Source organism: Lepisosteus platostomus, chromosome 27 (assembly GCF_059453375.1).
Source record: "Lepisosteus platostomus isolate fLepPlt1 chromosome 27, fLepPlt1.hap1, whole genome shotgun sequence".
Lineage (NCBI taxonomy): Eukaryota > Metazoa > Chordata > Actinopteri > Semionotiformes > Lepisosteidae > Lepisosteus > Lepisosteus platostomus.
In genome coordinates this window covers 2284022-2310082 of record NC_142637.1, presented here as the reverse complement: position 1 = coordinate 2310082, position 26061 = coordinate 2284022, and the positions used below count along the sequence as shown (strand labels likewise).

Below are 26061 nucleotides of genomic sequence, written 5' to 3'. Positions count from 1 at the left end.
TAAGCCCCGACTAGCTCAGTTGGTAGAGCATAACTATAACAGAACTGAAATTTTTAGTGCTGTATGTGATCATATTACAGAATTCATCAAGTTCCCTACAGCAGCTGAAAGGCAATTCTTTCATTTTAATGTTTTCCACAAGTACAGGGAACAGTCAATGGCTGCCAAATACTCATCCAAGTACCTGCCTCCACGTTCCTATGTAAAGACAAGTCTATGTAAAGACAAACGCTTATATGTCTGCAGGAAGGAGTTTTGATTTTTCTACCCACTCACACTTATGCAAAGCAGTTTTCTGACAGGGAGCAGGGAAAGCATCAGAGAGCACACAGAGAACTTCTTCCTGCAATGCTTCCAGTATATTTCTGCTCACTCTAACCAAGAAGGTTGCAAACACATCCCAGTTGCCGACTGCTGATGAAACAAGCCCCAGTCTGATAGATGTCCTAGTTCTTCACGGACACGAGCACATCTAGTGTTCTCTTTAACCAAAAATGTTTATCACAATCAAGCTTCCCCAGTTCTCAAAGCTTACAAACATAGCAGATAACAAACACTTCTACCTGAAAAAGGGGAATCCCAAACAATTTGGATAGAGTACTGATTGAAGCGGAGACGTGGCAAATTAAATTTTGTATCACTAGATGCAAAATGTTACTTGCAGGTGTATTGTAATTTACAGGGGTAGTTACAATAAAAAATAATCTCTTTGGAGTGATTCTGATGGAGTAAAAATTATATTAAAAGTGTCAGTAACGCTGGGATTTTCTGTACACATGGCCAGTAGATCTTCTGTAGAATTCATGCAAAATATGAACTAGTATTAGTCCGTTCGTATTAGTATTTCCACGTAGCAAGGTGCTTTACATGATCTTTAAATGCATGTGCCTTCTAACATGACCAATCCACAGAATCTAAATCTTGCAGTCTGAATTTTCCTGGATTTTTCTTGGTTGGTCAGAAAATGACCCAACACTGTTACTTCACTTGTCTTATTTTTCTTTTCAGACTTGTTTCCTTTCTCTTTTCTGCCTTTAAAATTAAGTTTAGGACTTCAAATCCCAGGACTAATCCGAAAACATAATCAGAGCATGCAAGACATCAGAAAAGAAAATTAAGGCCAGATTCAATTTAATTTTCTCTGGGAGGAACGGAGAAATTAAAACTTTGATAAGAAGAGCAGATGTGGAGCAACATTTAACTGGACTTAAATAAGGAGAGTATGCATGGCCAGACCCATTTAAGCCAACCAAGACAGTCCCTTTCAAACACCTCATCCCCGTTTCAGGAATAATCTACCCCGGGCTTCCTTCAGGAAAGAGCTGGATGAGATCCTGGGATCAGTTAGTTGCTATCTGCTTTGACCAAGTTTGCTCTGATAAGCTAAGACTTGTCTCTAAAGGTTCACTTAAAGGTGCTCTTTTTGGCTAGGGGAGCACCTCCTGTATATTCAAGGTCGGCTGACTCTTTGACAGTGAAGGCTGTCTGTTCTTGCAATCACGCCAGACATCAAAATCCCATCACACCTTGCATTCTATATAATTTTTTTTTTTAAATGAAAGCCAATTTGCTTTTCACGGCACTGCCTCTTAGCAATGACCTCGTTTACAAGCCTGTTACCAGGCCCCGGCCACTCCATACCACCAGGTCTGAGTGCACACTGACTCTGTCTCCTGTCTGACAGCTACCATTTTGCAGCGGTGTGGTATTCCCCACGTGTGGATCCCTGGGAACAGTTTTATTGTAACTTTTAAAGGAGGCCTTGAGGATGTCTGGTGGCCTCAGGCAGAATTACAGCTCAGAATGTCTCATTTTCAGCTGTACTTCTGTTTGCACCCAAATGCTCTTATGGCTAACCACTGTTCCACCTGGCTGCCTTACATTCTTTATGCAAGTAAAACTTTGCCAATACATTACTCCCATTTGCAACCTTTTGCCATTTTCTGCAGAACCAAATAGCTGGAAACTTAATTTCACATTCACAAACCGTCCATAATCGAGTCTGGTGCACCTTCGGGCTTCAGCTTATTCAAGATGCTGCAGTACACAGCCCCCTCACCATCACAGGGTTATACTCTGCAATTCAACACTGTGAATTGGAGTTAATTCTTCCTCTTGATCCACAGGCCAGTTTGTGGATGCCAAATGTGTTGCCTCAATGTGCATCTTCAAGAACCCTTAACAGATGGTGAGAGGATTAAATGCCGTGATTTGCTGGAAAAGGGGATATTTTCTTGCTTATCAAGGAGTGATAATCTGTTGTTTGGAAACTGCCTTTTCTGTAGCACTGAAGAGCTGTGATAATTATGTGGGGTCAACCCAAAAGTAGGGCTTTTCTTGTGCATGCTGAGCCGTGTTAGCCCAGTGACTACAGCAAATCTGCAGATTAATTTTGCTTGCCTTTCCCCTGTAAATTAATTTCCTGTGATTCCAAGTTTTATCACAACTTCAGCTTTTCTCTGATTTTTACCCCTGTGCTTACTGTGATCTAAAGCATCTCTGACTGTATAATTTCATTCCATTAGAAGACCAAACAAGCGTTTATTTTCATAGGAAGAGGTAAAGGGTTTATTCCATGCTGAAAAGAAAAGAAAGAAAACACGTTTCAGCTGTGGAGCCTTCACACCTGAAGAAGGCTCCACAGCCCAAACTTTGTGTTTCTTTTCCTTTCTTTTCAGCATGGAATAAACCTGTTACCTGTTCCTTTGCAGCCTACACATGCTGACACAGCTACCTACTTGATCTACTTCAGTTTATTTCCTAATATATTTCACTGAAATTAATAAAATTGGAGAGAAAGTGAAAGAGATAGTATTAAATAGCTATGTATATATGTTTGTTTTATGCTATAGAGTTATAAAAAGTCATTGATACCCTGCATAATTTCATAGAACACTGCTGTACAGCACAAATAAAAAATAAATAAGAAATTCTTGCAGGTCAATTAGACTACTGCACACCTTATTTAACTTTTAAGCTCCATTTGTTCTTCTCTATAATTCCATAAAGCTAAAAAGCTACTTTCAGTACTACAAAACACAGATCAACAAGGACTAACTGTTCATTTAAAGCAAAATCACTTGTGATTCAGGAAAAGATCACTAGAGAAATGTGTGTCTTCAGAGAGAAGAAGAAAAGCTGAGTGATAAGAGAACAACACAAAATGTCTTCTGCAGAGTATCGTATGTACACAGACATGCGTATAAAGAAACAAGCAGCACTAATAAAATCATGCCTCAGTGTCTCTGCAGCCACGCACACACAAAAGTATTCATCCTGTCAACGAAGTTGAAAAGGCCAGAGTGTCTGAGGCCACCTCAGCAGGGAGACATTCCCAAACAGCACACTGTGAGAGGAGGAGGATGAAAAGGAACCACAGGCCCCTTGGAAAGGACTGAAAATACAGACATCCCAACTGGTTCCAACCTGGGACAGATCCAGTCAAACTAAACAGGAAAAGCTGGTGTCTGCACGTATCTGTCACAGTTCTGAGTCCAGACAGGGGAAAAAAATATGCTGATTTGCTTCTAAAATGACAGAACTTTTCTGGAATGAGAAGACTACTTAGCCGAGACCAAACCCCGTCGGTCTACTTTCACTCATCGTAAACACAGTTTCGGAGAAGAATCTGACAGAGCGTGTGTGGGGATTTCAAACCTCTGGTTTTGGAGGTGACCATATTATTTCCTAATTTTAGTCATGCAATGGTGTTCTGCATGAGAGTGAGTCACTTCAGCTTCCAGACGTCTGCACAGAGGACTCGAACCACAAGCCCAAAGTGACCGGTGCTCCCCAATTACCCTGAAAACTGCTGAGGAAGGACTTCTGCTAAACAAGCCAGAGAACACCAATACAACAGTGTTACTGCTATCTGTGGTGAGGCAGTGCCCTCTTTTGAACAACACAATGGCTCACCTGCCATTGTGTCTTCGTAAGGGAAACATAAAGCAATTTTATTGAAATGAACAGCACCACAAGAGAAGGATCACACAAAAAGGACAACTGAGCAACGAAAGGAAACAACAATTCACTATGCTCTTTCCGACAGTAAATATGCCTTCCTAATAAAAATGAATGTTCATGAAAGTTCAGCATATCTGAATTTAGTGGCCCATATTTTGAGGGACTTATTCTTTGATTCTGCAGGAACATACACAACCACAAACCCACCTAGTCTTCCAGTCATAATAACACTGTGAAACCCAATGGCAATGAGTGGAAATAACACAAACATAATGTGATCTGTCTATAAAGCAAGATGGAAAATGGAAGGATTTTGCTTTAAAAAAAACTACTTTTACAACACAGACTTTCCTCGATTCTGTTTAATAAGCAAAACTTCAGCTGGCTGAACATCACCGCCCCCAAGTATGAAATTCTTGTAAAAGGTGTATTTTTAGGGAATTCAATAAAAGTTCACATGCATCTGCAGAAAAGCAGTTATATAACTGAATTAAACTTACAGCATACAGTCACAGTCACATGCTTCACGTTGGGCACACCCCATGTGTACCTCCAAGGCAGACACACAAAGGCAAACACACAAATGTAAGAACAGTTACATTTCAGAAGAGTTAATTTGGCCCATTTTTCCCATTTGTAAGTTAGTTACTAATTGATCAAAGGATCTCTCAAGCCACATGGCTGGGTAGATTGTTCCAAATTCCCACAGTGCTGTGGCCAAAGATCTGATCTTAATAGTACCTTTTTATAAGCACAACGATAAACAATGTGCTGATGTGACGATGTGCTTTAATTAATACTGATTACCTGCCTAGTTTATAACGAGACATTTCACAAGTTTTCACACTTGCAAGGACGATCCCCTGTTCAGCACATGTTCTCTCCCTAGCGTAGACCATATAAAGAATTCAAAGTACTGGCTTGACTGCAGGGAGAATGTGGAGTAACTGGCCCAATTCAACAGAAGTGCATAGATCAGTGTGGAACACTTTTTCAGGGCTGTTCTTGCCAGAATAGAAGCAGAGGTTCTGACACATCTGTATGATCTCATGTCTTCTTGGAAGGAACCAATGAGCTCACTTAACCTCTTAAAACAACAACAGTTTTACTTCCACATGCAAGGACAATCGCCAGACTTAACTTGCATTTCCAGAATTAGCACGGAGACTCAAAACTTGCTCCAGGCCCAGGGCTCTGGCTTGTTTTATAATTGACTTGGACAAACAAAATCCTGATCCATGCCCAATTCAACTTTGGCCACCTTTCTGCTTAGCTTAGGCATTTAAACATCTGCCCACTGTCAGGCAAGCCTCTGCAAAGGCCAATTTTTTTGGGACTTGAAACAGGCAGGGCTTTGGCAACTATCCATCTATTCAACTATCTTAATGGCAACAAAGAACTACAAGGTAAGCTGCATACTTCACCTGCACACTGTTTTAAACCCCTATAAGAAAACGAAATAACCCCTCATATACTGTACAATGTCCATCAGCCCCACTTACATTTGAGATATTTTTATACATTGCAAAATCACTTTCTAAAACAGCAAAATGAAATCAGAAAGAAAAAAAGTTTTCAGGTATGTTTGAACATATTGCCTACTGTTATCTTGCATGTGTTATGACCCCCTGACACTGGGGACATTAATTTTCTCGATGAACAAAAGACTTTGCCGAACTCCTACTGCACTAAATACTCTGTGGTCAAACCACTGCCAACCAGAAAAGATAAACAAGACACGTTCTGAACCTTTTTACTCTTGAACAGAGAGAACGCTCAGGGGGATGTGGTGCGAGTCTTCAAAACCCTCAAAGGCATAAACAATCCAGTCCAACGGACATCTTCAGATTGAACAAGGAAACACGGACCTGTGGACACAAATGGAAACTGAGAGAGGAAAGGTCTCTTCCTGACAGATATACTGCACACAGGCACTCTGAGCCTGGATGAATTTAGTCACTTACTGTACTGCCTGTACACTAAGCAATGCTGTTAATCCTCTTCATTTGGTTCCTGATTATGGCAGTCCTCTTTTTAGAGTGCTGTTTCTTTGATTAAGTTTTAATTTGATTTCCTTAACTGTGTCAATGGAAGATTTAACAAGTAAATGGTCTGCCTTCTGCGTATGCCTTTTTAAGTGAGAATAAGCAGTTTGCCATCCAGCCAAACAATCTCATATGGTTTGATGGACTACTGCATCAATAGTTCAGGTGGGGAGCTGCGTCAGCATGCGTAGTCTGCAAAGGAACAAGTAATAGGTTTATTCCCTGCTGAAAAGAGAAGAGAGAAAACACAACGTTTTGGCTGTGAAGCCTTCTTCAGGTGTATCAGTAGTAGTGTCTAAAACAGTTCCAATTTTAAAGATTTTTTTTTAATTTATAAAAATGAACTCTTTCTGTGAGATCTTTTCCCGTGCATTTCCCAAGCAGGAAAAGCAATCTAACCTGGAGTCTGCGGGTTCAAATCCAGACTTTTCCACTAGATGAATGCAGTCAGGGGCTGTAGTGCAGGAGTCATGCATGATTGACCAAGTTCCACATGGGTTGGGTGGGGTGAAGTGGGCTAGGAACGCTTGGCTTTGCAGCATTCCAGTGTGTGTGGGCTGTGTCTGCTCTCCCGGGGACACAAACGTTCCTGGTTTGCAGTTCAGAAAAAATAAAGTGGATGGTTTGGCAACGCATGTCACAGAGGACGCGTCTGTTGTGTTCATCTCTCCATAGTGGTGATTCAGGAGGAACAGTAATTCATTCTTTCAGACCTGTGTTACAGAGGACACACAACTGACCATTCAAAAAAACACACTAGACAAACTCAATAAGAAACCAAAATCAATAAGTTGTTTTGTTAGGTCCTTCTGGTCACTGGAGTGGAGTATTGAGATCTTCTACATTTAGTTTTTCTTGCAGAAGGTATTCCTGGCACTTTGTGGTCAGGAGTGCGTGAGGGAGTGACTGTTTCCCAAATGAGCCTTTCAAATGGGAATCAGGGAGTGAGAAAACCTGGGAAAGAAAGCCAGCGGTTCAAATCGCAAGATGTTCTGTGTCCACAACCTTGGAAAACCTGGCTCAGTACACCATCCGGTACCACATTGGGCCCACTGACGCGAGCCAAGGGGAGGGAGAAGGACAGAAATCTGGCTCTCTAACCAAAATTAGCACCACCATCTCAGGGCCAGGACTTCCAGTGTTCTTAACACTTCACTCATCTCCAGCTCTACACCATCAGCACAAATTTATAGTTTAAGGAAAATTTCAGCATACTTGATTTATTACCCAGATGTTAAAATGTGATGGAGGCCATGAGAACTTACTTTACTATAAAATAGGATTGCCCACAAAATTGTAGCAACTAACATGCAATACATCTACTGCCATGTGTTAAACTGGGTGGTATGTTTTGGCCTAATTTCTACATTTAGAATTCTTTTTTTTTAATGTTATTACAAGTACAGTACATTGCCATAAATGATGCAACAGAAACTGCCTTGATGTTGAGGGTGGGTTTTTCTTTCCAACTGAATATCTTCGGGATTTTAAAAATAAGAGGTAGACAGTAATTTGCATGAATGGGATACTCAATCTGGATTTGGTGGCTTTCCCAAAAACAGAATACCAACGGGAAAATATCCTTTAAGAGAAACAATACACCACTTAATTTGAGCAACACATATCCTTGTCTCCACCCGTCTTCTTACGGCTTTATCTATTATAGGGCTGTGGAGGAGCCAAAGCCTGTCCTGGAAAGCAATGGGCACAAAGCAAGAAACGTCCTGGACAGGAAGCCAGTCGAGTGCAGGTCAGACAGAAACACAGATGTTCACACCAGGACCAACCTTCCTAGAAGATTCAGCCATCCTGTTTGTCTTTAGACCGTGGGGAGAAAGTGGAGCACCCAGAGGAAACCCACGTGAACACGGGAGAATATAGGAGCTCCAGCCAGAAAGCACCCTATGACCCTATGGGTCCTAGCTGGACCCAGGATCCAAGCACGGCAAAGCAGCAAGGCCAACCACTGCGCCACCGTGCATCCCCGAATCCGCATTTCAAAAACAAAAGGATGTTGAGTTGCTAGATAGATGAATGAAAGCATCTTGATGTCTTGAACAGGTTTTTTTCATCTCCTGTAGCTGGAGATGGCAAAACATCTCATAATCAGTTACGCAGGGATTAGGGTGAATATGGATAAGCAGTAATACCAGTAAAAGTAATAGTAATAGTATTTAACTGCTACAGTATTTGATGTCAGAGTTGCTGAAGTTGGTAAGAACGACTTTGCAACCATAACAAAAACAACAGAACCAGAGAGCTTTGTCCAATCCCTCCCTTGAAACAAAAATAATATTCAGTCTCACTTTAACAAAGCATATACAGTACTTCATGAAATTTAGCGAACACAGCTTTCTCCGCTTCAGCAGCTCCGAATGAAGGGGGAATTTCTTTATTTTCTCTTTCCTTTGTTTGTCTGGGACTTTGCTTCATTCGAGGCAGAAGAACTGAGCTCATTCCACAGGCAGAGCCCTACACAGCGTTACAGACCGGAAGATCCGACAAGCCTGACAGCAGGAAGGGACATTTTTTTTTAAATATCCTAAATGTTAAAATGCAACCACAACATAGTCAAACACATGTCTCGCATCTCTGTCCCTAACTTTTAACCAGAGTTTTTACCAAGAATTAATGTACTGTCTTACAATAGACCATAGACCTTCCCCTCCCCTGCAGCTACAATCCCCCCCCGCCCACACACACACACACACACACACACACACACACACACACACACACACACACACACACACACCACCACTAGAAACTGTACACGCTCAGCTCCGCTGCTTGTGTTAGTGTTGGAGAGCCTGCAGCAGGCTTGGAGGTGGCGGGGCAAACCCCAGCCCCATGTATCTTGGCTGGTTGTGAAGCTGGATCTTGGCTGCAGTGTCTGAGTACATTCCTGGAGGATCCCATTGGAAAGCCCTGGATGCCATTAACGGAAAGCATACCAACCAAAAAAATAAACACACACACACATCTTTGGACTTAACAGCAAACACAATAGAGCCTGCCTGGGCTGTGAACCTGCGTAGCTCACGCCATACAGCAAGGCAGCTGGGAGGACGACACAGGCAGGGTAACCCAGCGGCCCTTGTGTTTTCTGCAGTTCAGTATAATAGTGCCGTCAATGTGCCCGCAGAGCAGGCCTCCTTCAGAAGAGCCCCTGCGTGACGTGTGCGTGGGAAAAGCACGTGGCTGCATATCTGAACGCATGGAAAGGTTTCAACAGCAGGTAAATGATTAAATGAGAACTCTGACATATAAGAAGTACTACAGATTCTCTGTGAGATCCAGGAGCACAGCTGTGTTTTCCCGAACTTACTGAAGGCAGGGAAGAGAGGAGACTAAAAGGGAGAGATACAGTATCATGGCTTCTTTCATAAACAGCTGGATGAGATCCTTAGATTAATTGAAACATAACTACCAAGATGCTAGATCGGTCACATGACTTCCTCTCATTTGTAACCTTTCTCGTGTTCTTAAAGGGAGAAAAAGGGTGTAAAAATACAAGGTGCACTTGCTGGGCAGTTTAAAACAACAGTATCTGTTGAAGCTGTGTTATTGTGTGATATGTCACCTATCAGGTTTACATATAGTCTGATTTACTCCAAAACAAGCATGTTTAAAACATTTGTTTTGACATGATTTTGGTATTAAAATAAAAATGTAAAAAAAAATACAAAGAGATTCTCTTCTATTCGATATTTCAGCAAAAGTAATATTCGTGGTTTGCCTTGAAAAAGAATCTAACCCTGCTCTCCCACTGTGTAAAGGTATAAATCTTCACGTAAATCTTGTGAGATTTCTATAAACGCTTAATTTGAATCAGATGACATGACCAAAGGAACAGCACATCATCAGTAGAGATGGCTTCGATTCAGTGAGAAGCCAGGCTGACTAAACGCTTTTGCCTTTTTATTTTTGTATCACAGTGAGGAATCGATTCCATGAACCACAGACTTCACTCAGATTCAAAGGTTTGGTCTGCTAGGTTTTGGAAGTACAGCCCAAGTTAAGAGGAAGCCTACTGGTTTGAGTTTAAGCCTTTGCAAAGGTGAGCCAGACAAGTCTCTTAGAACCGTGAAGACTTTAAAGTCTCAGTCAGTTAGCTGATGTTGCGTGAAGTAATCGTGAGCGGCCGATACGCTGCCACTGCCTAGACAGCAGTGGATGACACTTCAACAAAAGCCCAGGTCTTCCACACGGAGAATTCTACACTGTGGAGGTGTCAAGAGTCGTGACATCACTGTGTGCAACGGGCTCAGTGCCTCAGCACCTTGCGGAGTCTACACCAGAGGAACTGGAGGTAGATGGCATTGCTTGTAGTTTTTAAAGGGCCAACACTTTTGTATAGCATGACAGGCTGCCCAGATTTATCTAGTCAATGCTTATGTGATATATAGTATATATATATACCAAATCAGTGCAGAACAGTCACAATATTCCACCCATCCATTTTCTAAACAATCATCCCATCGTACAGGATCACGTAGGAGCCAAAGCCTATCCTGGCAAGGAAAGGAGCAAAGCAGGATACACCCTGTACGGGATGCCAGTCCATCGAAGGGCAGAGACACACACACGCATGCACGCACGCACGCATACAGGTGTGCTTGTGTTTTCATGCATATGTGTACCGTATAATGGAATGGCATCCTAGTGACATCCAGGTTTCAATCCCAACCTATGCTGCTTGAATCTTCCATGGAAAAAGTAGTTAATGGATGGATGAAGAAATGATCGGTCTTCTGATAGAATAAGGCCGATTTTAAAAGCTTCCCTTGCCTTTTCTCCAAGAAGTTGCCAAAAGTGCTAATCGAGTTAAAATGATCAAAAAGCCAAACTGCGAAACCTAGAGGCTCCACAGGAACATGTGCTAAACACCAGATGGAGGAGGACTCATTTTTCAAACGTGGTTCCACAATCAATCAAGAATATTGTTTTGATTAGTTATTAGCCCGGGATCTTAAAAAACCCTTAATTACCGAGGGCTTTAAACAATGCATGGGTGGCTAATGTGGAGCGCTGGAGAAGAGGTGGGGAGGTGAGCGGGGAAATTGTAATCCGCCACGTTATTGAACGTGGAAAGTCCATCTGATTACAGATGAATAAATAAGCAAAGGGGATTGCACAACTGAGCATTGCATTCCAGAAGAAACTGGCTGCTGGAAAAATCAAGGCTCCAAGCAGGAGGGGCAGAGAGAAAGGAGGGAAGGCAGCAGTCACTAATACAGGGTATTGTGATCCTAGCTTCCACAGCAACCTTTCAAGAGCATGTCGTTCTCAGCATTAGCACAGCCTGATTCCTCTTTTAATCACTAATGTCAATCACCAGGAATAATCTACAGGAATAAGCAGAAAAGAGATTCGGGTAACCCCATGTCGTTTTTTAAACATTCTATGGTAGGATCCCACATCAAGTTCCTACTATATCAGCTTTAAATTAAAATGCATACCTAAAAACAGTTACTATAAAATATTTATAAAACTGCAGTAAAATCAAAACGCACCAGTCTTCAGGTAAGAGAGATTTACCATTACAACAAAATCAAATTCTGAAGCACACGTTTCTCCTGTGGGGAGGTTAACAATGCCCCAGCCTGTGGTTAGGGTGCACCGCATCTGCTGTAAATATATTGTAAATATACCAAGAAAGTGAAGTAAAGTTCAGTGTCTCCTCAGAACAGATACAACACAGGAAGCAGGAACACGCCTTGCGGAAGAGCCTGTTATCCATCTTAGAAACTAAAAGACGCAATTCAGCATTCCAAGCTAAACATTAAAGACTGCAGGGCCTGATGGTGCTGCGCACTGTGAAACACAGGCAATACTGAAAAAAAATTAATCAGGGACCAGTAGCTGACATTACCAAGGCCACTTTCAACTTGATCGAGACCTCAATGTTGACTGAGATTTTCAGGAATGCAACACAACTCCTTATCTCGTCCTTCTGTTCTGCTTGTTTCCAGTTCCGTTTATGTTATGTTTTCAATCCCCGAACTGATTTCAAATGTAAAACACTTTGGGAATTTGGGAACTAGGCCCCTTTTTTCTTCAGAAACAATCGAATTGTGATGTTAATGCCACTGTAATCTGCAGGAGCTCTGCCCACTACATGGTAAATCTCAAACTCAGCTGGGCAGGAACAAGACCCAAGAGCGAAGCAGCAATATCTGGGTCCTAAAACTCAAACCGAGCTCAGAGATCACGCCAACCAGCTGGAATCCGCTAGTTTAAATCTGGACAATGCCTCCAGATGACAGAGAAGTCTGACCTTTTTTACAGTGGAGAATAAAAATCCAGATAACACTTGTCCTATCCTTTCATTCTCTAATTACTTTATCCAATTCAGGGTCACAGGGTAGCTGGAGTCTATCCTGGCAGGGAACGAGCACAGGGCAGGGTACACCAAGGAAGGGACACCAGTCCATTGCAGGGCACACACAGACACGGGCAGGCACACACCCACAACAGGGTCGGTTTTTCTAAAAACCAATTAACCTACCTGTCTGTTTTTGGACTGTGGGAGGAAATCTGAGCACTCTGCGGAAACCCACATGAATGCATAGAGAACATACGAACTCCACACAGACAGCACCCCGAGCACGTCAAGTCCGGAATAGACTCCCATCTCCCCCCAACAATAAGAAAATCAGAAATTAGAAATTCAGGGGAGATGCAGCGAGTCAGAGGTAAGAACAACTTGCAGAAGGACTTTAAAAAGATACTAGCCGTGAAAGGCTGTGTGACATGTGTGAGTAATGAAGCTTACGACAGGATTTCACCCCCACCCCACCCCCTACAAAGACAGTCAAGAAAAAGACCACTATAAATAATGTGCATTTCATGGAATTAGGGGCTGCCGAGAATTAAAAGCAAGCTAAGCATAAACGAGGAGAAGTGGCCCATATGGTCCTGCTGGTCACTAGCGGAAGCGAGGGAAGGACACCAGGTAACCATATTAAAAGGTCAAGCTGCCCAGAGCTAAACCATTTCCTCTCCATCCCCAGCCGAGGGTGTAATTACAAGGAATGAGACTCTTACACTGCTTCATTTCTGGCCTAAACTAGCCTGCGGGAGATGAGGAGGACACTGGTCATCTTGGCTGGGCTGTATTTAACACAACAGACGAAGGCCAACGCATCCTCTCAATAAAGCGAAAGACGATGTTTTCTTTCTTTGTTGTTGTTGTTTTTCCGTTTTTAAACTGCTCTGGCGCTGCATATATAATGTAGCCAGCACATACACGCAGAGACGTCTTCCCCAAAAGGAGAGCTGACAACCTGCTAACAATTCAGACCATCTATAATCGCCTTCACCATTAAAGTGCTTAAATGGGATGTTTTGTGATCACAATCCCCAAACATCTTCGATAAAAATGTAATTTACCGTTTGATGCTTCAAGTACAACCATGCCCGTTCTTACACCCGTGTTGATATTGCGGATCTCACTAAAATCAATGTAATTTAAATGAGGTTACATGTGTTATTAAACTACACCCAGCTGTACTGCTTTTCAAAAATTTCAAGCACATCAAGTTCCCATAAGGTTCTGCGTTTGCTTGGAAAGTATTGTAATTTGTTTTATTAGACTATTGAGAGTTATTACAATATGCGGCATATTACAACATGCAGTATATATTACAATACCATAGTCCTTCAACTACCATCAATGCTGTGATCAAACACAAAGCGACCTTCTCCACTTACCTAGTCAAACACTTTCTCCCAAATAGCCTTAGTTTCAAAAAACAAAACACTGATCTTACTCAGCAATTCGTCTTACCCAGGGTAAATGAAGACTGATTCTATAAATGTCATCTGGTCTCACTGTCTGGCCACATCCTTCGCAGCACTCAGCTCAGTGAAAGAACACATTTTGGCATTCCAATTAGGGAAGAGGTTAGTAAAAGCTGCACCCATGTGACGGCCAAAAGGATTTAACTTGGAAAGCTATTAAAAAACGGGGGTGGCACATTGGCACAGGGTCAGTATTGCTGCCTCGCAGCCCTGGGGTCCTGGGATCAAATCCAGACCTGGGGTGCTGTCTGTGAGGAGTCTGAATGCTCTCCCCATGTTTGCATGGGTTTCCCCTGGGTGCTCCGGCTTCTTCCCACAGCCCGAAGATATACTGGTAGGTTTAGTGGCTTCCGGGAAAAGTGTCGGAGTTTGCCCTGCAACGGACTGGCGTCCCGTTCAGGACGCACTCTGCCCTGTGCCTTTTCCGTTGCCTGCTGGCAAAGGCTCCGGCTCCCCTGCAACCCTAATTTGGAAGAAGCAGTTAGAAAATGGATAAATAAAGGAAGCATGAAAAATCCGGCTACGAGAACAGGCACATTCTCTACTTGCAGCTTCCATCTTCCAGACACGTGGTGCAAGCTGGCAAATAGGTCAGTGCCTATGTGTGACAAGGTGATCCACCCAGAACCACAACAAACTGGCAGAGATGGCAATGAGGCATCCATTTCTTATAGACGTGTGGGGAAGCAATTAACAGGCAAATAGAATTTAATCATGGTAAAAGTTTAGAATTTAAACCAAGGGAATCCAAAATTGTATAATGCACAAGTAAGAACTCATTAGCAATGTTTTGGACAATTCAGGTCATTGCATTACAAACAATATATTGATGCTCTGAATTCATTCGGAGAAGAACAACCAGAAACATACCCAAGCTTAAAGCAATGCCATACACCGACAGGGTGAAGGAACTGCGCCTTATTAAGATCCTAAGGGGATGGATTCAAGTGTTCACAATCCTCACGGGAAGTGGCATAGTCATCCCACCAGACATCTTGGTAATTACCAGTGAAACATACAGGACCCAAGTGGAAACTTGTGGGAACATATGTGTGAGTGTGCTTAAAACACAGAACAGGAAGCTCTTTGGAATGCATTTCTGTTAAAAAGAGGTCAGGGGTGTGAATTCACTTAAAATCAAGCACGGACTGGATCAAGGTCCTGTAGCAGAATACAATGAAGGTTCCAAAGGTGTCTGTTTCTGCACTGCATCATTACTGATTAACTATAAATGAGAACAATTAGCAATTCAAGCACGACAGCTTATGACCCAGCGAATGCTGAAATATCCTATTTGTACTTGCAAGGACATTCTAACGTGCACATTGTGACACAATATTTTAATCCTTGGTAATTAGCAGTAAGGAGGTTCATCTTTTTTTGAAAGACAAGTTCCTATCAGCAAAAGAGGGCTTCTGCAAGTGATGCACATTAACTTTCAGAGCTACTCAATATGAACTTTAATTTCAATTTGGTACATGGGTTTTGTATAGAGTACTACAATACGTACTGTATGATGACAGCTCTGCACAACTGTTGTTCAGCCCATGTACTGAAAACCTCCCACTCAACCCAATTTAACATTTCTTTAACTGCTCAGCGGAAAATCTAACTGAAGTCTTTTCCGTGACACCAACCACTGACACACCCCACTCGGTCCCGAAGCGAGGGAGAGGAGTGAAAACGACAGCCGAGAAGATGCACAGCAGAGGGACCAGGCTCTCGCCCGGCGTCTCTGCGGAGCCCTTAAGAAATGGGCTCAGCCTCCAGCAGCCGTGAATGAGCAACACAACGTGGGCCGTCGAGTTTCACTCCACTGGTGCTGTAAACAGACGGCCTCTGTAGCAGCCTCCAGTGGCTTACCATGTTTACTCTGAGTGCAAAAGAGCACCACATTACTCATCACTGCCAAGGGCACCACTCAGCAGTGAATGGAAACCATTAAATATTCCATTGATGCCACACAGACACAAATCAGCAGGCAGACAGCATAAGATGGTGCCCACTAATTTCTTCAGTAGCACCAAGCAGCTGTTTTTTTTTTTATATACGGCTCTGTCTGGAGCTTCCAGCTCCAGTGACAGTGGAGAACGTCCTTACAGAATACCTCTTCCTAGTCTGCGTGCCAGATTTCAGCTTTTTTTTGCACTCATTCATGGAGCGATTCACAAATCTTCATGATCCAGACCCAAACTCTGTTTCCTGTTTTTACGAAGTTAACAGCAAAAGCTTTTAAAGGGTCAATTTAGCAAGAGTCAGCACTGGCGTGGAAATACATGTGCTATTTTTTCACTCAGAAATTATTTTGGCAAATTAGTTGGGAGTGCTTGTGTCATTAAAAAGCAGCAGGTTTTGCACTACAGCAAAATGCTTCTGAAAGTCATCTTGTTATTTCCTGCGAGTGGCTAGAGAGGTCGAGCTCCAGATCTTATTACAATGTCTTGATAGTCTGCAAGAGAGAAAAGAAGCAGACAACGAACCTTCGCAATTCAGCTTTTCCTTTGAAAAAAGTATAATTTTCCTTTTTTAAGAGATGCCATACTCTGATTTATTTTATCCCATTTGATTTGGAATTGTTAATAATATTACTAACTATATGCTAAAGGGACATAGAAATAGGCACCTTCAATTCACCAATTGAAATTACTGTATCTGCAAATAGAACTTAGAGCAAATAGAGCAAATAAAAATCATTATCCCAAATGAAAGAAGTAGACAGAGGTACTTTACAAACTCTACTTTTATGACGGAATTAAAAATGGGAAATATTTTTCCATATGTCAAATTTACTTCCATTTTGCTCGACAAATTTGCCATAATATCTTCACATGTGGTTAAGCCAAATGAGCACACAACACAGTAAAAGCTGTGTTGAGCTTTTGTTCCATCTGTAATTTCCATAGAGAGAAAAGCTCTCAAAGCAAGTAGCAGATCCAGGAATGAAAACCAGAACATGACAAATAAGTCATAATGATCAAAGTGACACTGGACAAGGCAGTGCAATTATCACTTCTCAAGCTGCATCAAGTGTTTCACAACTGAAGCAGTTTGCCAACTGCTAAGACTGCAAAGAAAAGTGGAAGGATGACTTGTACTAATGGAGAAATTTGAAAGTTTTGTTTCACAGTTCACACACTGTAGGCGGCGGACCCTGCAATTACAAACATTCACAGTCGTTTTACATACTTTGAAAATGGTTGAAAGAAAACAGGCAGGATCTTCCTGTAACTCTAAGAATGATCTGATTCTCTAAAAGACAAGTACAATTTTAAGCAGTTGTGGAAGAGGATTTTCAGTTTAATTTCCTGAGAACCTTAATGTACTTTCTCCTGATATACAGTATATGCTTTTTACTATTGCACTGCAGAGCGATTTTACACAATTGCCATGGTGTCCAAAGATGAAAAGATATTTCCGACCATTGTCAGAAAAAGCTTGTGAACTCAGGTACCTACATTCCTCTCTGTCATCCAAAAAGTTCCCCCCTTATTCAAGCTGTGAAGCAGTTCCACCTGATCGGCTGAGCATTGGTGGAGCATTAAGGCTGATGTACTGTATATCACCCCAGTGAACGCTAGTGTACATCACCCAGACGAGGGCAGGTATATAACACCCAGGTGAGGGCTGGTGCACGTCACCCAGGTGAGGGCAGGTACTGTATATAACACCCAGGTGAGGGCTGGTGCACGTCACCCATGTGAGGGCAGGTACTGTATATAACACCCAGGTGAGGGCTGGTGCACGTCACACAGGTGAGGGCAGGTACTGTATATAACACCCAGGTGAAGGCTGGTGTACCTCACCCAGGTGAGGGCTACATGTCAGGGGTGGATTAAAGTGGTTTTCCTCCGATATGTAAAGCTCTTCATTAAGCTCTTAAGGGTTTTTTTTATGAAAGGTACTGTATAAATACAAGGAATGATTTAATGATTTCAACCTAAGCAATCACAAACTCTTGCTTCCCATCGGCTTAGTGGAAACGCCAGGACAGCCACAGTGGATCATCAGGTGCTGGCTGTGTGCTAATAATGTTAATTCTAAATATAGTGACAGCAGTCTCAGACTGGCACTCTGGCAGTCTTCCTTTCAAACAGGACAATAGCTAAAGATTTGTCTTTCACAACTCACCACTATGAGTCTTGGTGGGCTGTGACTCTCTCTCTCGAGTTAAAACAGATCTTTCTTAATAAACATACATACCGCTATATACTGTACTGGTTATCCGCCTTGATGGAAAAGTGATGGAAATGACTGTACTAAGTAATGACTACAGTGGTTTGTATGAAACATCATAACAAAACTACCTTCAGAATTTCTTACACACAATTTTAATCGATGCAGAGAAAAATATAATCCAGATTTTAAATTATTTCACTATGAAACTTCATTCAACATTTTGTCCAAAATGACAAAGTAACAGAGATATAACTTTATTCTGGAAGAAAATTTATATTTCAGTACAGGGTTCATTTGCTTCGAAGAGTTGCAAAATCCATCACAATAAAAACAATCCACCTAAAAAAGTACTTTTCAATTAAAAGTATATTCTCTAACTCCTACAGCAGTGTAGAAATCAAGTGACAGACGTTGCAAAATTCAATGTATGGTTTAAAGATTAAGAGAAACAATGTAAGCAAAAACAGTTTTGCTTCTTACTATTTTCCTGCTAATCAGATGCCAGAGGCCAATCTCTTTTGCACGTTAAAAAAACGATACATCCATGGATCCATTTCACAGCACATTAACTACTGAAAACAAATGAAAAGTAGTTGAGACTGTAAATTCTTACAATGTTTACACTTGGAAGTTTCTCTTAAAGTTAAAGCAAAAAATATTTTCAGCAATAAAAAAAACGATTTTGTGACTGAAAAATACTTAAAGATGCAGTGCCCTACAAAGACAATGATCAAAATGAAATTTCAAATTTTGAAGAGGAACCTGTATTTTTCACATGTTCCCAGGCACTCTGCTCATTCCAGCAGCATATCTTGGTTATTTTTACAGATCAATGCAAAAATAGGGTAAAAAAATTGTGCATCCAAAATTCTGATTTAGTTGAGAGAAAACAGAAGTCCAAGTACATATCGTTTTTGAAAAAGCTGTAGATGTCAGAGTACTGCACTTTTATTAATGGTATACAGTGTATGAGCTGCTTTGTATATATGTCAGACAAAGAAAAAAATAATTTAATCAGTATTAGTGCACTTAAAATTAAGAACAGGAGTCACATCTTTACCCAAAAGGTTGTGGGAGTATGGAACAAGTCAGGCAGCCGTGGCGTGCTTCAAGAAACAGCTCAATGAGATCCTCAGATCAATTATCTACTAACAACCATACAAGCTACACGGGCCAAATGGCCTGTTCTTGTTTGTGGCCTTTTTTTGTATTCTGGTGTGTATCAGGGGAAAAACAGGACGATTCCGAAACCGCTCCGATCACTTCGAACTGCAGGTAAATTTACGCACACCGGGAGAGCAACACACTGTTCTAGGCCACCCTCACATGCTCAGTCTGGGTCTGGCTCGAGACGGGCCCAGAGAGGGCACAGCCGGTAAGCCCTGCTGTTCTCTTTTCCACACACTGTAGCCTTTCCGGGGCAGGGCAGTGGGGCTGCGTCTCAGGACAGGTCTCATCCTCCATACACACAACAGCATGTCTCACGGTGAACCACGCAGCGCCGAAATAAACCATGTTGCAATATGTGTGTTGCAGTTATTTGAATGACTCCATATTTAGCATTTATCATGTTTGGAATGAACAATAATTATCCAATTATTCCACAAATCGTTCTCATTTTGTAACTATGCTTTGCATGACACTATAAGAAGCCCATGACAGGGTTACGACATAAGGGGTCATTAAGACCCCTTTTTTGTAAAGACACCTTTGGTATTTATACCTCATATGATGTGATAATGCGCTTTCTCAGAATCTCAGATGGCTTTTCATTTACACTTTTCTTGGAATAAACTATTTAAAAAGCCCCGTGCTCTTTACCATTAATGAGTTTTCTTTCTCTTTGCTGTTCAAATTGTTCAAAATGTGTGACATACAGAAGCTATAAATTAAATTAGACTAAGAATATTTTGGTAAATTTCCCAGGATTTTACATTTAAGAATTTCGATTTTCTATGTGCAATAAATGTTAACTACAAAAGAAAGGGTGTATTCAGAAATTCACTGTAAAGTATCTTTAATACTAACCATATCTGTGAAATCTATTAAAATATAACTAAGGCATAAAACCTTTTTTAATATTATAATTGTATTCCAGCTTGAAAATAAGGCATTTGTTCATAAATCATGTCTGCATAATTTATTCTTAAACTTACATGTTAATAATTGTGATTTTCAAGAAGAGGTACTTATGTGGTGAAGTTAGTCACTAGTAGGCCTAATATTTATATTGGAACAAGTAATAGGTTTATTCCATGCTGAAAAAAAGAAGAAAGAGAACACAACGTTTCGGCCGTGGAGCCTTCTTCAAGTGTCATGGAATGACATGACAGCCTTCTTCAGGTGTCATGGAATTCAGCATGGAATAAACCTATTACTTGTTCCTTTGCAGCCTACGCATGCTGACACAGCTACCCACCTGAACTAATATTAATATTGAACATCCTATAAGTTTAAAATTGGAATCAATTCAACTCAAGTAACAACTAGTACGACTATTTTCATTAAAAATAAATTAGATGTATTGAGGATCCATAATATGCTAGAGAGGAAAGACATTTCTGGAAAACAACGTTTGTTAGAATGCACGTCACAGTTTCAAAGATCTAACTCAATCAACTTGTAACGTGTCAAGGTCTCACCCTTCATGAGTGCATGTTTAGTTCAGCAGGAGTTTGCAATATCATGGTAAACACAGCACTGAAACGTTAAGCTAGTATTAAGTAATAAATCATGTGAATTTTCTGTCTATAATTTCATACATTACATATGACAGCCACTTAGAAACACTGGTATTTCTGCACCAGAAACCAGAATCCTGAAGGCCTTTATTCTTCTCCCTTCACATCGAGCGGTTTATTTGTACAGTTAATTGTTCCAATAGAAAAACGTAACCGGTGGGAATATGTACTTCGCCGCAGCTGCAGAGAAATACCGGAAAATTCTGAAGGGGTACGACAACCAATCTAATGTGCATGAAGCTGGTAACTCACTCACTTCGATATTTCCACGATTTATTTGATTTTCCAGCAAACCACACTGGAAGTAGAACCACCTGCTGCACACATGGAAAACAGTGCCCACCAGGCCAAAAAGACAGAAAAGGTACCAAAAACATCAGAGCAGCCTGCATGCCTGAAATTCATTTTTTTCAGCTTAAAACCCTTTGTGTTACCAGAATAGCTAAGCATAACAAAAACTACAGACCTCAAGTACAGAAACAATTAAAACTGCAACAAAATAAACTTTTGCCATTTTGTTAAAATTTTGTTGCCAAACAGTTTACAACCTGCAATGCAATAAAATATTAATTTTGTTTAGTTTCTTTTATATACCACTACCTGGAACTAGTTGTGTAGTAAAACATGCTTTTTTAATATTACTCCAGCTTTAAGGATTTCTTCCATTTAGTATGCTCTATACAACTGAAACATTATAAAGTAATTCATATTTTTTTCACAACTTGATTATTATAATAAATGCATACACCATATAAACAGTAGGTTCAAACTCAAAACCTGTATTCTGCAAAATCGTCTCATCTGTAGAAAAATGTTTGCAAAACAAATAATATTAATACTGACAGTCACATCATAGCGCACAGCAATTAAAATCCTTCAAAATCCATGGTGAAAATTTTAAAAAGCTTTTGACGACATACAAATATTACAAATAATATATGTCATATATAAACCTGAGACTTTCACTGTAAAATGTGCCACCATCGATGTCAATGAAAAAATGAACAAAGCATTTGCCGAAACCAGAAACACCAAGAGGCTGAATTATTTTGCACACCAGGTTTCAGACCCTAAATGCTGAAGACACCACCAGCTCCCAACCTCCGTCTTACTGTGGCCCGTCGCTCTGACTGGCGCCCATTTGGACCATCGGCGGTCCTCTGCCGAGCACAAGGCGTGAAAAATTCGAAGGAGGCGAGAATCCTGCGTGCCAGCCAGCACTGCGTGCATCTTACTCAAAGGGTTCGAGGACAACAAGCAAGTGACTCGCTTTGCTTATTGAGACAATGGAAAGAAGAAGAAGAAGAAAAAAACCTCACATTCGCCACCATTATGGGCCAACTTACCATCCACCAGGTCTTGGCTGTCATGTCGTAGCAGAGCTGCCATTTGACAGCGCTGTCTGCTGCCTTCCCTGCCATCTGTGCACCAGCAACTTCCATGGGAGCTCACAGCCAGAGAAGGACAGTTGCCTACTTAAGCGCAGGGATGGCAGTGCCGCGGTTCACAGGCAAGGAGACCCAGCAGCCCTCGGCATCTTGCATCACCATCATCCTCAGAGGGTCTAAGGAAAGGAGATAGGGCAAGCGAGGATTAGAAGCAGCCCCACGTCGGCGCACAGAAGCACCCCCAGAGCCAGCCCAACGCAGCTGTGCTAACACGCTCTTATTAGTTTATCTAGGAGCAGAGATTAGTTCCGACATGGAGTAGAGACACACACACACACACACACACACACTAGAGAGAGAAAAAAAAAAGTTTTGCTTTCTGGTCTCGCCGAGTGACCAAAGCAAGTGGGTGGCTGCTGCTCTGGCTCCAGTGAAAAAAGAAAAAAAAAACGACACACACAACAGACAGGCAGGCAGGCTTCACGGTTTCATTTGCATATTGGAGCGTTAAAAGAAAGAGCAAAGGGGGGGAAAAAAAGAGAGAAAACAAATCGCAAGCGAGTTTCTTTTTTCCCTTCCTCCTCTTGTGCAGTGCTGTCCCTTCACTACCCCCTGGGGAGAGCACATCAAAGCTGCCTATGCTTTTATGAATGGGCTCTTGGTTTCAGTGGCTTGAGCCAGCTTGTGACTGAGGGGCACCAAGTGGCTTTCCTCCCCTGGCTACGCATCCCACATGGACTGAGAACACACAGGTAGACAAGGCAGCCCGGAATCCATCATGGTCTGAAGCTTCTCACCCATAACCACACAGCTGGAGTCAGTTAAAGGTTCCAGGTTTTTTTTTTCTTAACCGTGTTTAAGTGGAAGAAAGGGACTCATTATACACTCATATTGGGTTCAAGGCACTGCACGGCTTTTTATTTTTCTTTTGAGTGTGTGGAAATTAAACGTTCCCCTTACAGCATCCGGGCTGTGCCCACATTCATGCTGAATGTGCGTGGAGGAGATGTAGGCTGTCATTTTTTTGTTTTTCTCTCTTCTTTTCTTCATGCCTTCCTGGTAAAATACATCTATGTGCCAACGTTTTTCCCTTTTTTATTTTACTATTAAAATAAGAGTAGTAAAACTTAGTAGTAGAACCCAGCCCAACCCAATGAAGAAAGAGTACCTAAAGATTACTTTTTCACTCCTATTATTAGAGACTTGTTTCAAGGTACTGCCGAGGGGTTGCATTTGAATCTAATCCCACAACAACAATAACTGAAGCAGAAAGGCTGATTTTGATTACTTACCAACATATGAGACTAACATGTGTCCATAGTTCCATACTGCAATTAAAATAAATCTGCATTTTCATTTTGTATAAACAGCGCTATCTTATCCAGCAAAATACCACTTATAAAAAAATAAAACAGCAAGTACTCTAAACCTTACAAACGGAAGTCAGAAAGTTAAGAATCCCGAATCTTTGTAATATGAGTTTTAAAAAAACACATATTTATAGTACTAGACCTTAATAAGCAATATATTGCCAAGTGTTAGTGATCCTAATTTGACTCATTTATCTATCTAAACATTGAAATGAACTCACTATAACCAAGTTTCATTCAGCTATGTTGAACTGAAGAAGGTGTGTGTTTTAAAAGCAGGAAGAAAACTAATCGGACATTTAAATTTGTCATGTGTTCTGTGTTTGGCTGTGACAGTGCAGTTAACATGCCGGTCTGTCCTTACAAACAAAACATGCAAAAAATACAAAGCACCCAAAACACATTTACTGCGAGCATTAATCCCCAGGTGATAAAATCCAACACCTCTGACACGGATGTTGCTTTAGCAGGCTTTAAGTCTAAGTTACAGACTGGTCTAGTTTATAGGTATTGTAGGTGTTAGGTTTCAGATCAGAGAAGACAAGTTATATAGCCCTGCAGTGCTGATGTTATTTAAAGGAATTTAAACCCCTACCAAACCACTGTCTGTAATGCAAATTACTCATAGCAAACCCTACACTCCCACAACTTCGCAAAAAAAAAGAACAGAGAAAGATTTAAAAGAGAAATAACGCCCCACATTATAAACAATGTTACTCACAATGTGCAACAGTGATGCAATGCAATTTAAAAAAAACGAACCAGTTTCACTACTGATGTGTGACTAAGATTCAAGTTTTGATAATTGAAATGTTACACAACAGAAGTGACAGAACATAACAAAACAGAGGGCATTTTCTTCATTTTACTGCAAGGCTAGAGAGGGATTCCATGTATTTAACAGTGTTTTTTGTATCAGTCTTAATCCTGTCTTGAACCAGGACTTTGACTACATTTAGAAATGTAACAACGAGATTGCAATGCATTTCATTCATCACAGCACAGTCATTTTGACTACTGATATCATAGTTAGAATAAATATCCATGACAGAAGAGTGTCCTGCAGAGATTAATCATATTTTTAAAGATCTTGCAGTTGTTCTTCAGCGTATACAAATGCGCACCAGAAAAATCACAGAAAAGGTAACACAACCATCCACAGTAGTTGGCAACCAATCAACCAATATTTCACTTACTGTACACCTAAAATAATTATAATACAATTATTATTATTAGGCTTATTTATTTTCTTCCAATGACTTCCTTTTTACTACTTTTCAATTTGTGAAGTCTTAATCAGAAGGGGTGGGGGAGAGGTCAGAGGTTTAAATCAGAAGTTGTTTTTTGTTCTTCAACCTCTTGTGAAGTGCAATTAGGATACACTGTGTACTTTATGTACAGCAAGAAGTCATTTGCTTTGTCTCGTGCTCAGTGGCTTTTTGCTTTTCTGCCACATGGCCGTTTTGTGTCTCACATGGTCATTAAGGATGGGTTTCTTTTCTGGGCTAGTCAGGCTGTGCCAGGAGGACTGTCAAAACATCAGACTCCCCCCAGAGTGTCTCTCATGTCAAGTGGTGGCTTGTGTGGAAGAAAGAGCCTAGATGTTGGCCGGTAAGCTGTCTCTCACAGATTTGTGCTTTGTGTTTGCGGTTTTACTTCAGTACTTAAGGAATGGCGGGTTAAACCAGTGAAGAAGGCATTACTGTATTAGCAAATGCAGATGAACAACTGAAAACACTGGGAAATCAGATCAACGCATCAATCACAATTTCTAATTTTACCAGGCGAAAAGTTTTTTTTTTTCCCACGACAGATTTGGCACATAAAAGCTTTGAATTTCTAAGTTAGGACACATTTTGTCCGTTATTTAGCTACCGTTGATTTTAATACACCCTATCTACAAGTAAATCTGTTAAGATATGGTTCATACCCATATTCAGCTCCTGAGTAGATGCATGCTAAGGACAGGCAGAGGTCACCTGAGCTGAGCTCTAATCCCCTCTAGATGCAACGTGTGGTTTTGGTAATGGTGTGAAAGTGAAAACGAGATGAGAACATAGATGAGAAAAAAACATTGGAACGTCCAAACCTGTATGAGCCAGGGGGCACAGCTGGAGACTTTGAGGAAGTATTTTTAAAATCTGACACAGGAGGTACTTCTTTACCCAGAGAGCTGTGGGAGAAATGGAGCCAGCCATCCAGCCATGCTGTTGAAGCCAGTAGCCTTGTATCCTTCAAGAAACGGAGACCCTTGTATCAATTAGCTACGAACTACCACATGGGCTACATGGGTCAGATGGCCTCCTCTTGTTCGGAACCTTTCCTCTATTGTCATTTTATGCATTCAGAAAAAGAAAAAAAGAAAAAAAAGAAAAAGAAAATCCAAAACATTCTAACAGGGATACATACGGTGCTCTAAAATCTATTCATATCCCTTGGGAAACAGGAACATCAACTTAAAATAAATATGCCCAGATTGGAATTTGCTTGATTAAAAAATGACATTTAACAATGTACTGTAATAAACATACCTTATATATAACCTACCTATAAATCTCTTTTAACCATCTAT

The 26061-nt window shown here is 41.1% G+C and overlaps 1 protein-coding gene across 1 annotated transcript in view; it reads right to left on the bottom strand.

Moving 5' to 3' along the window:
- nfic (nuclear factor I/C) overlaps window positions 1–22280 on the bottom strand; it is a 221889-nt gene extending 199609 nt beyond the window's left edge. Inside the window, exon 1 of the mRNA XM_088622067.1 lies at window positions 22078–22280. Coding sequence (XP_088478193.1) covers window positions 22078–22173 — 96 coding nt within the window. The 5' untranslated portion in view covers window positions 22174–22280. The remainder of the gene's footprint in view (window positions 1–22077) is intronic.
- Window positions 22281–26061: the final 3781 nt, after the last annotated feature.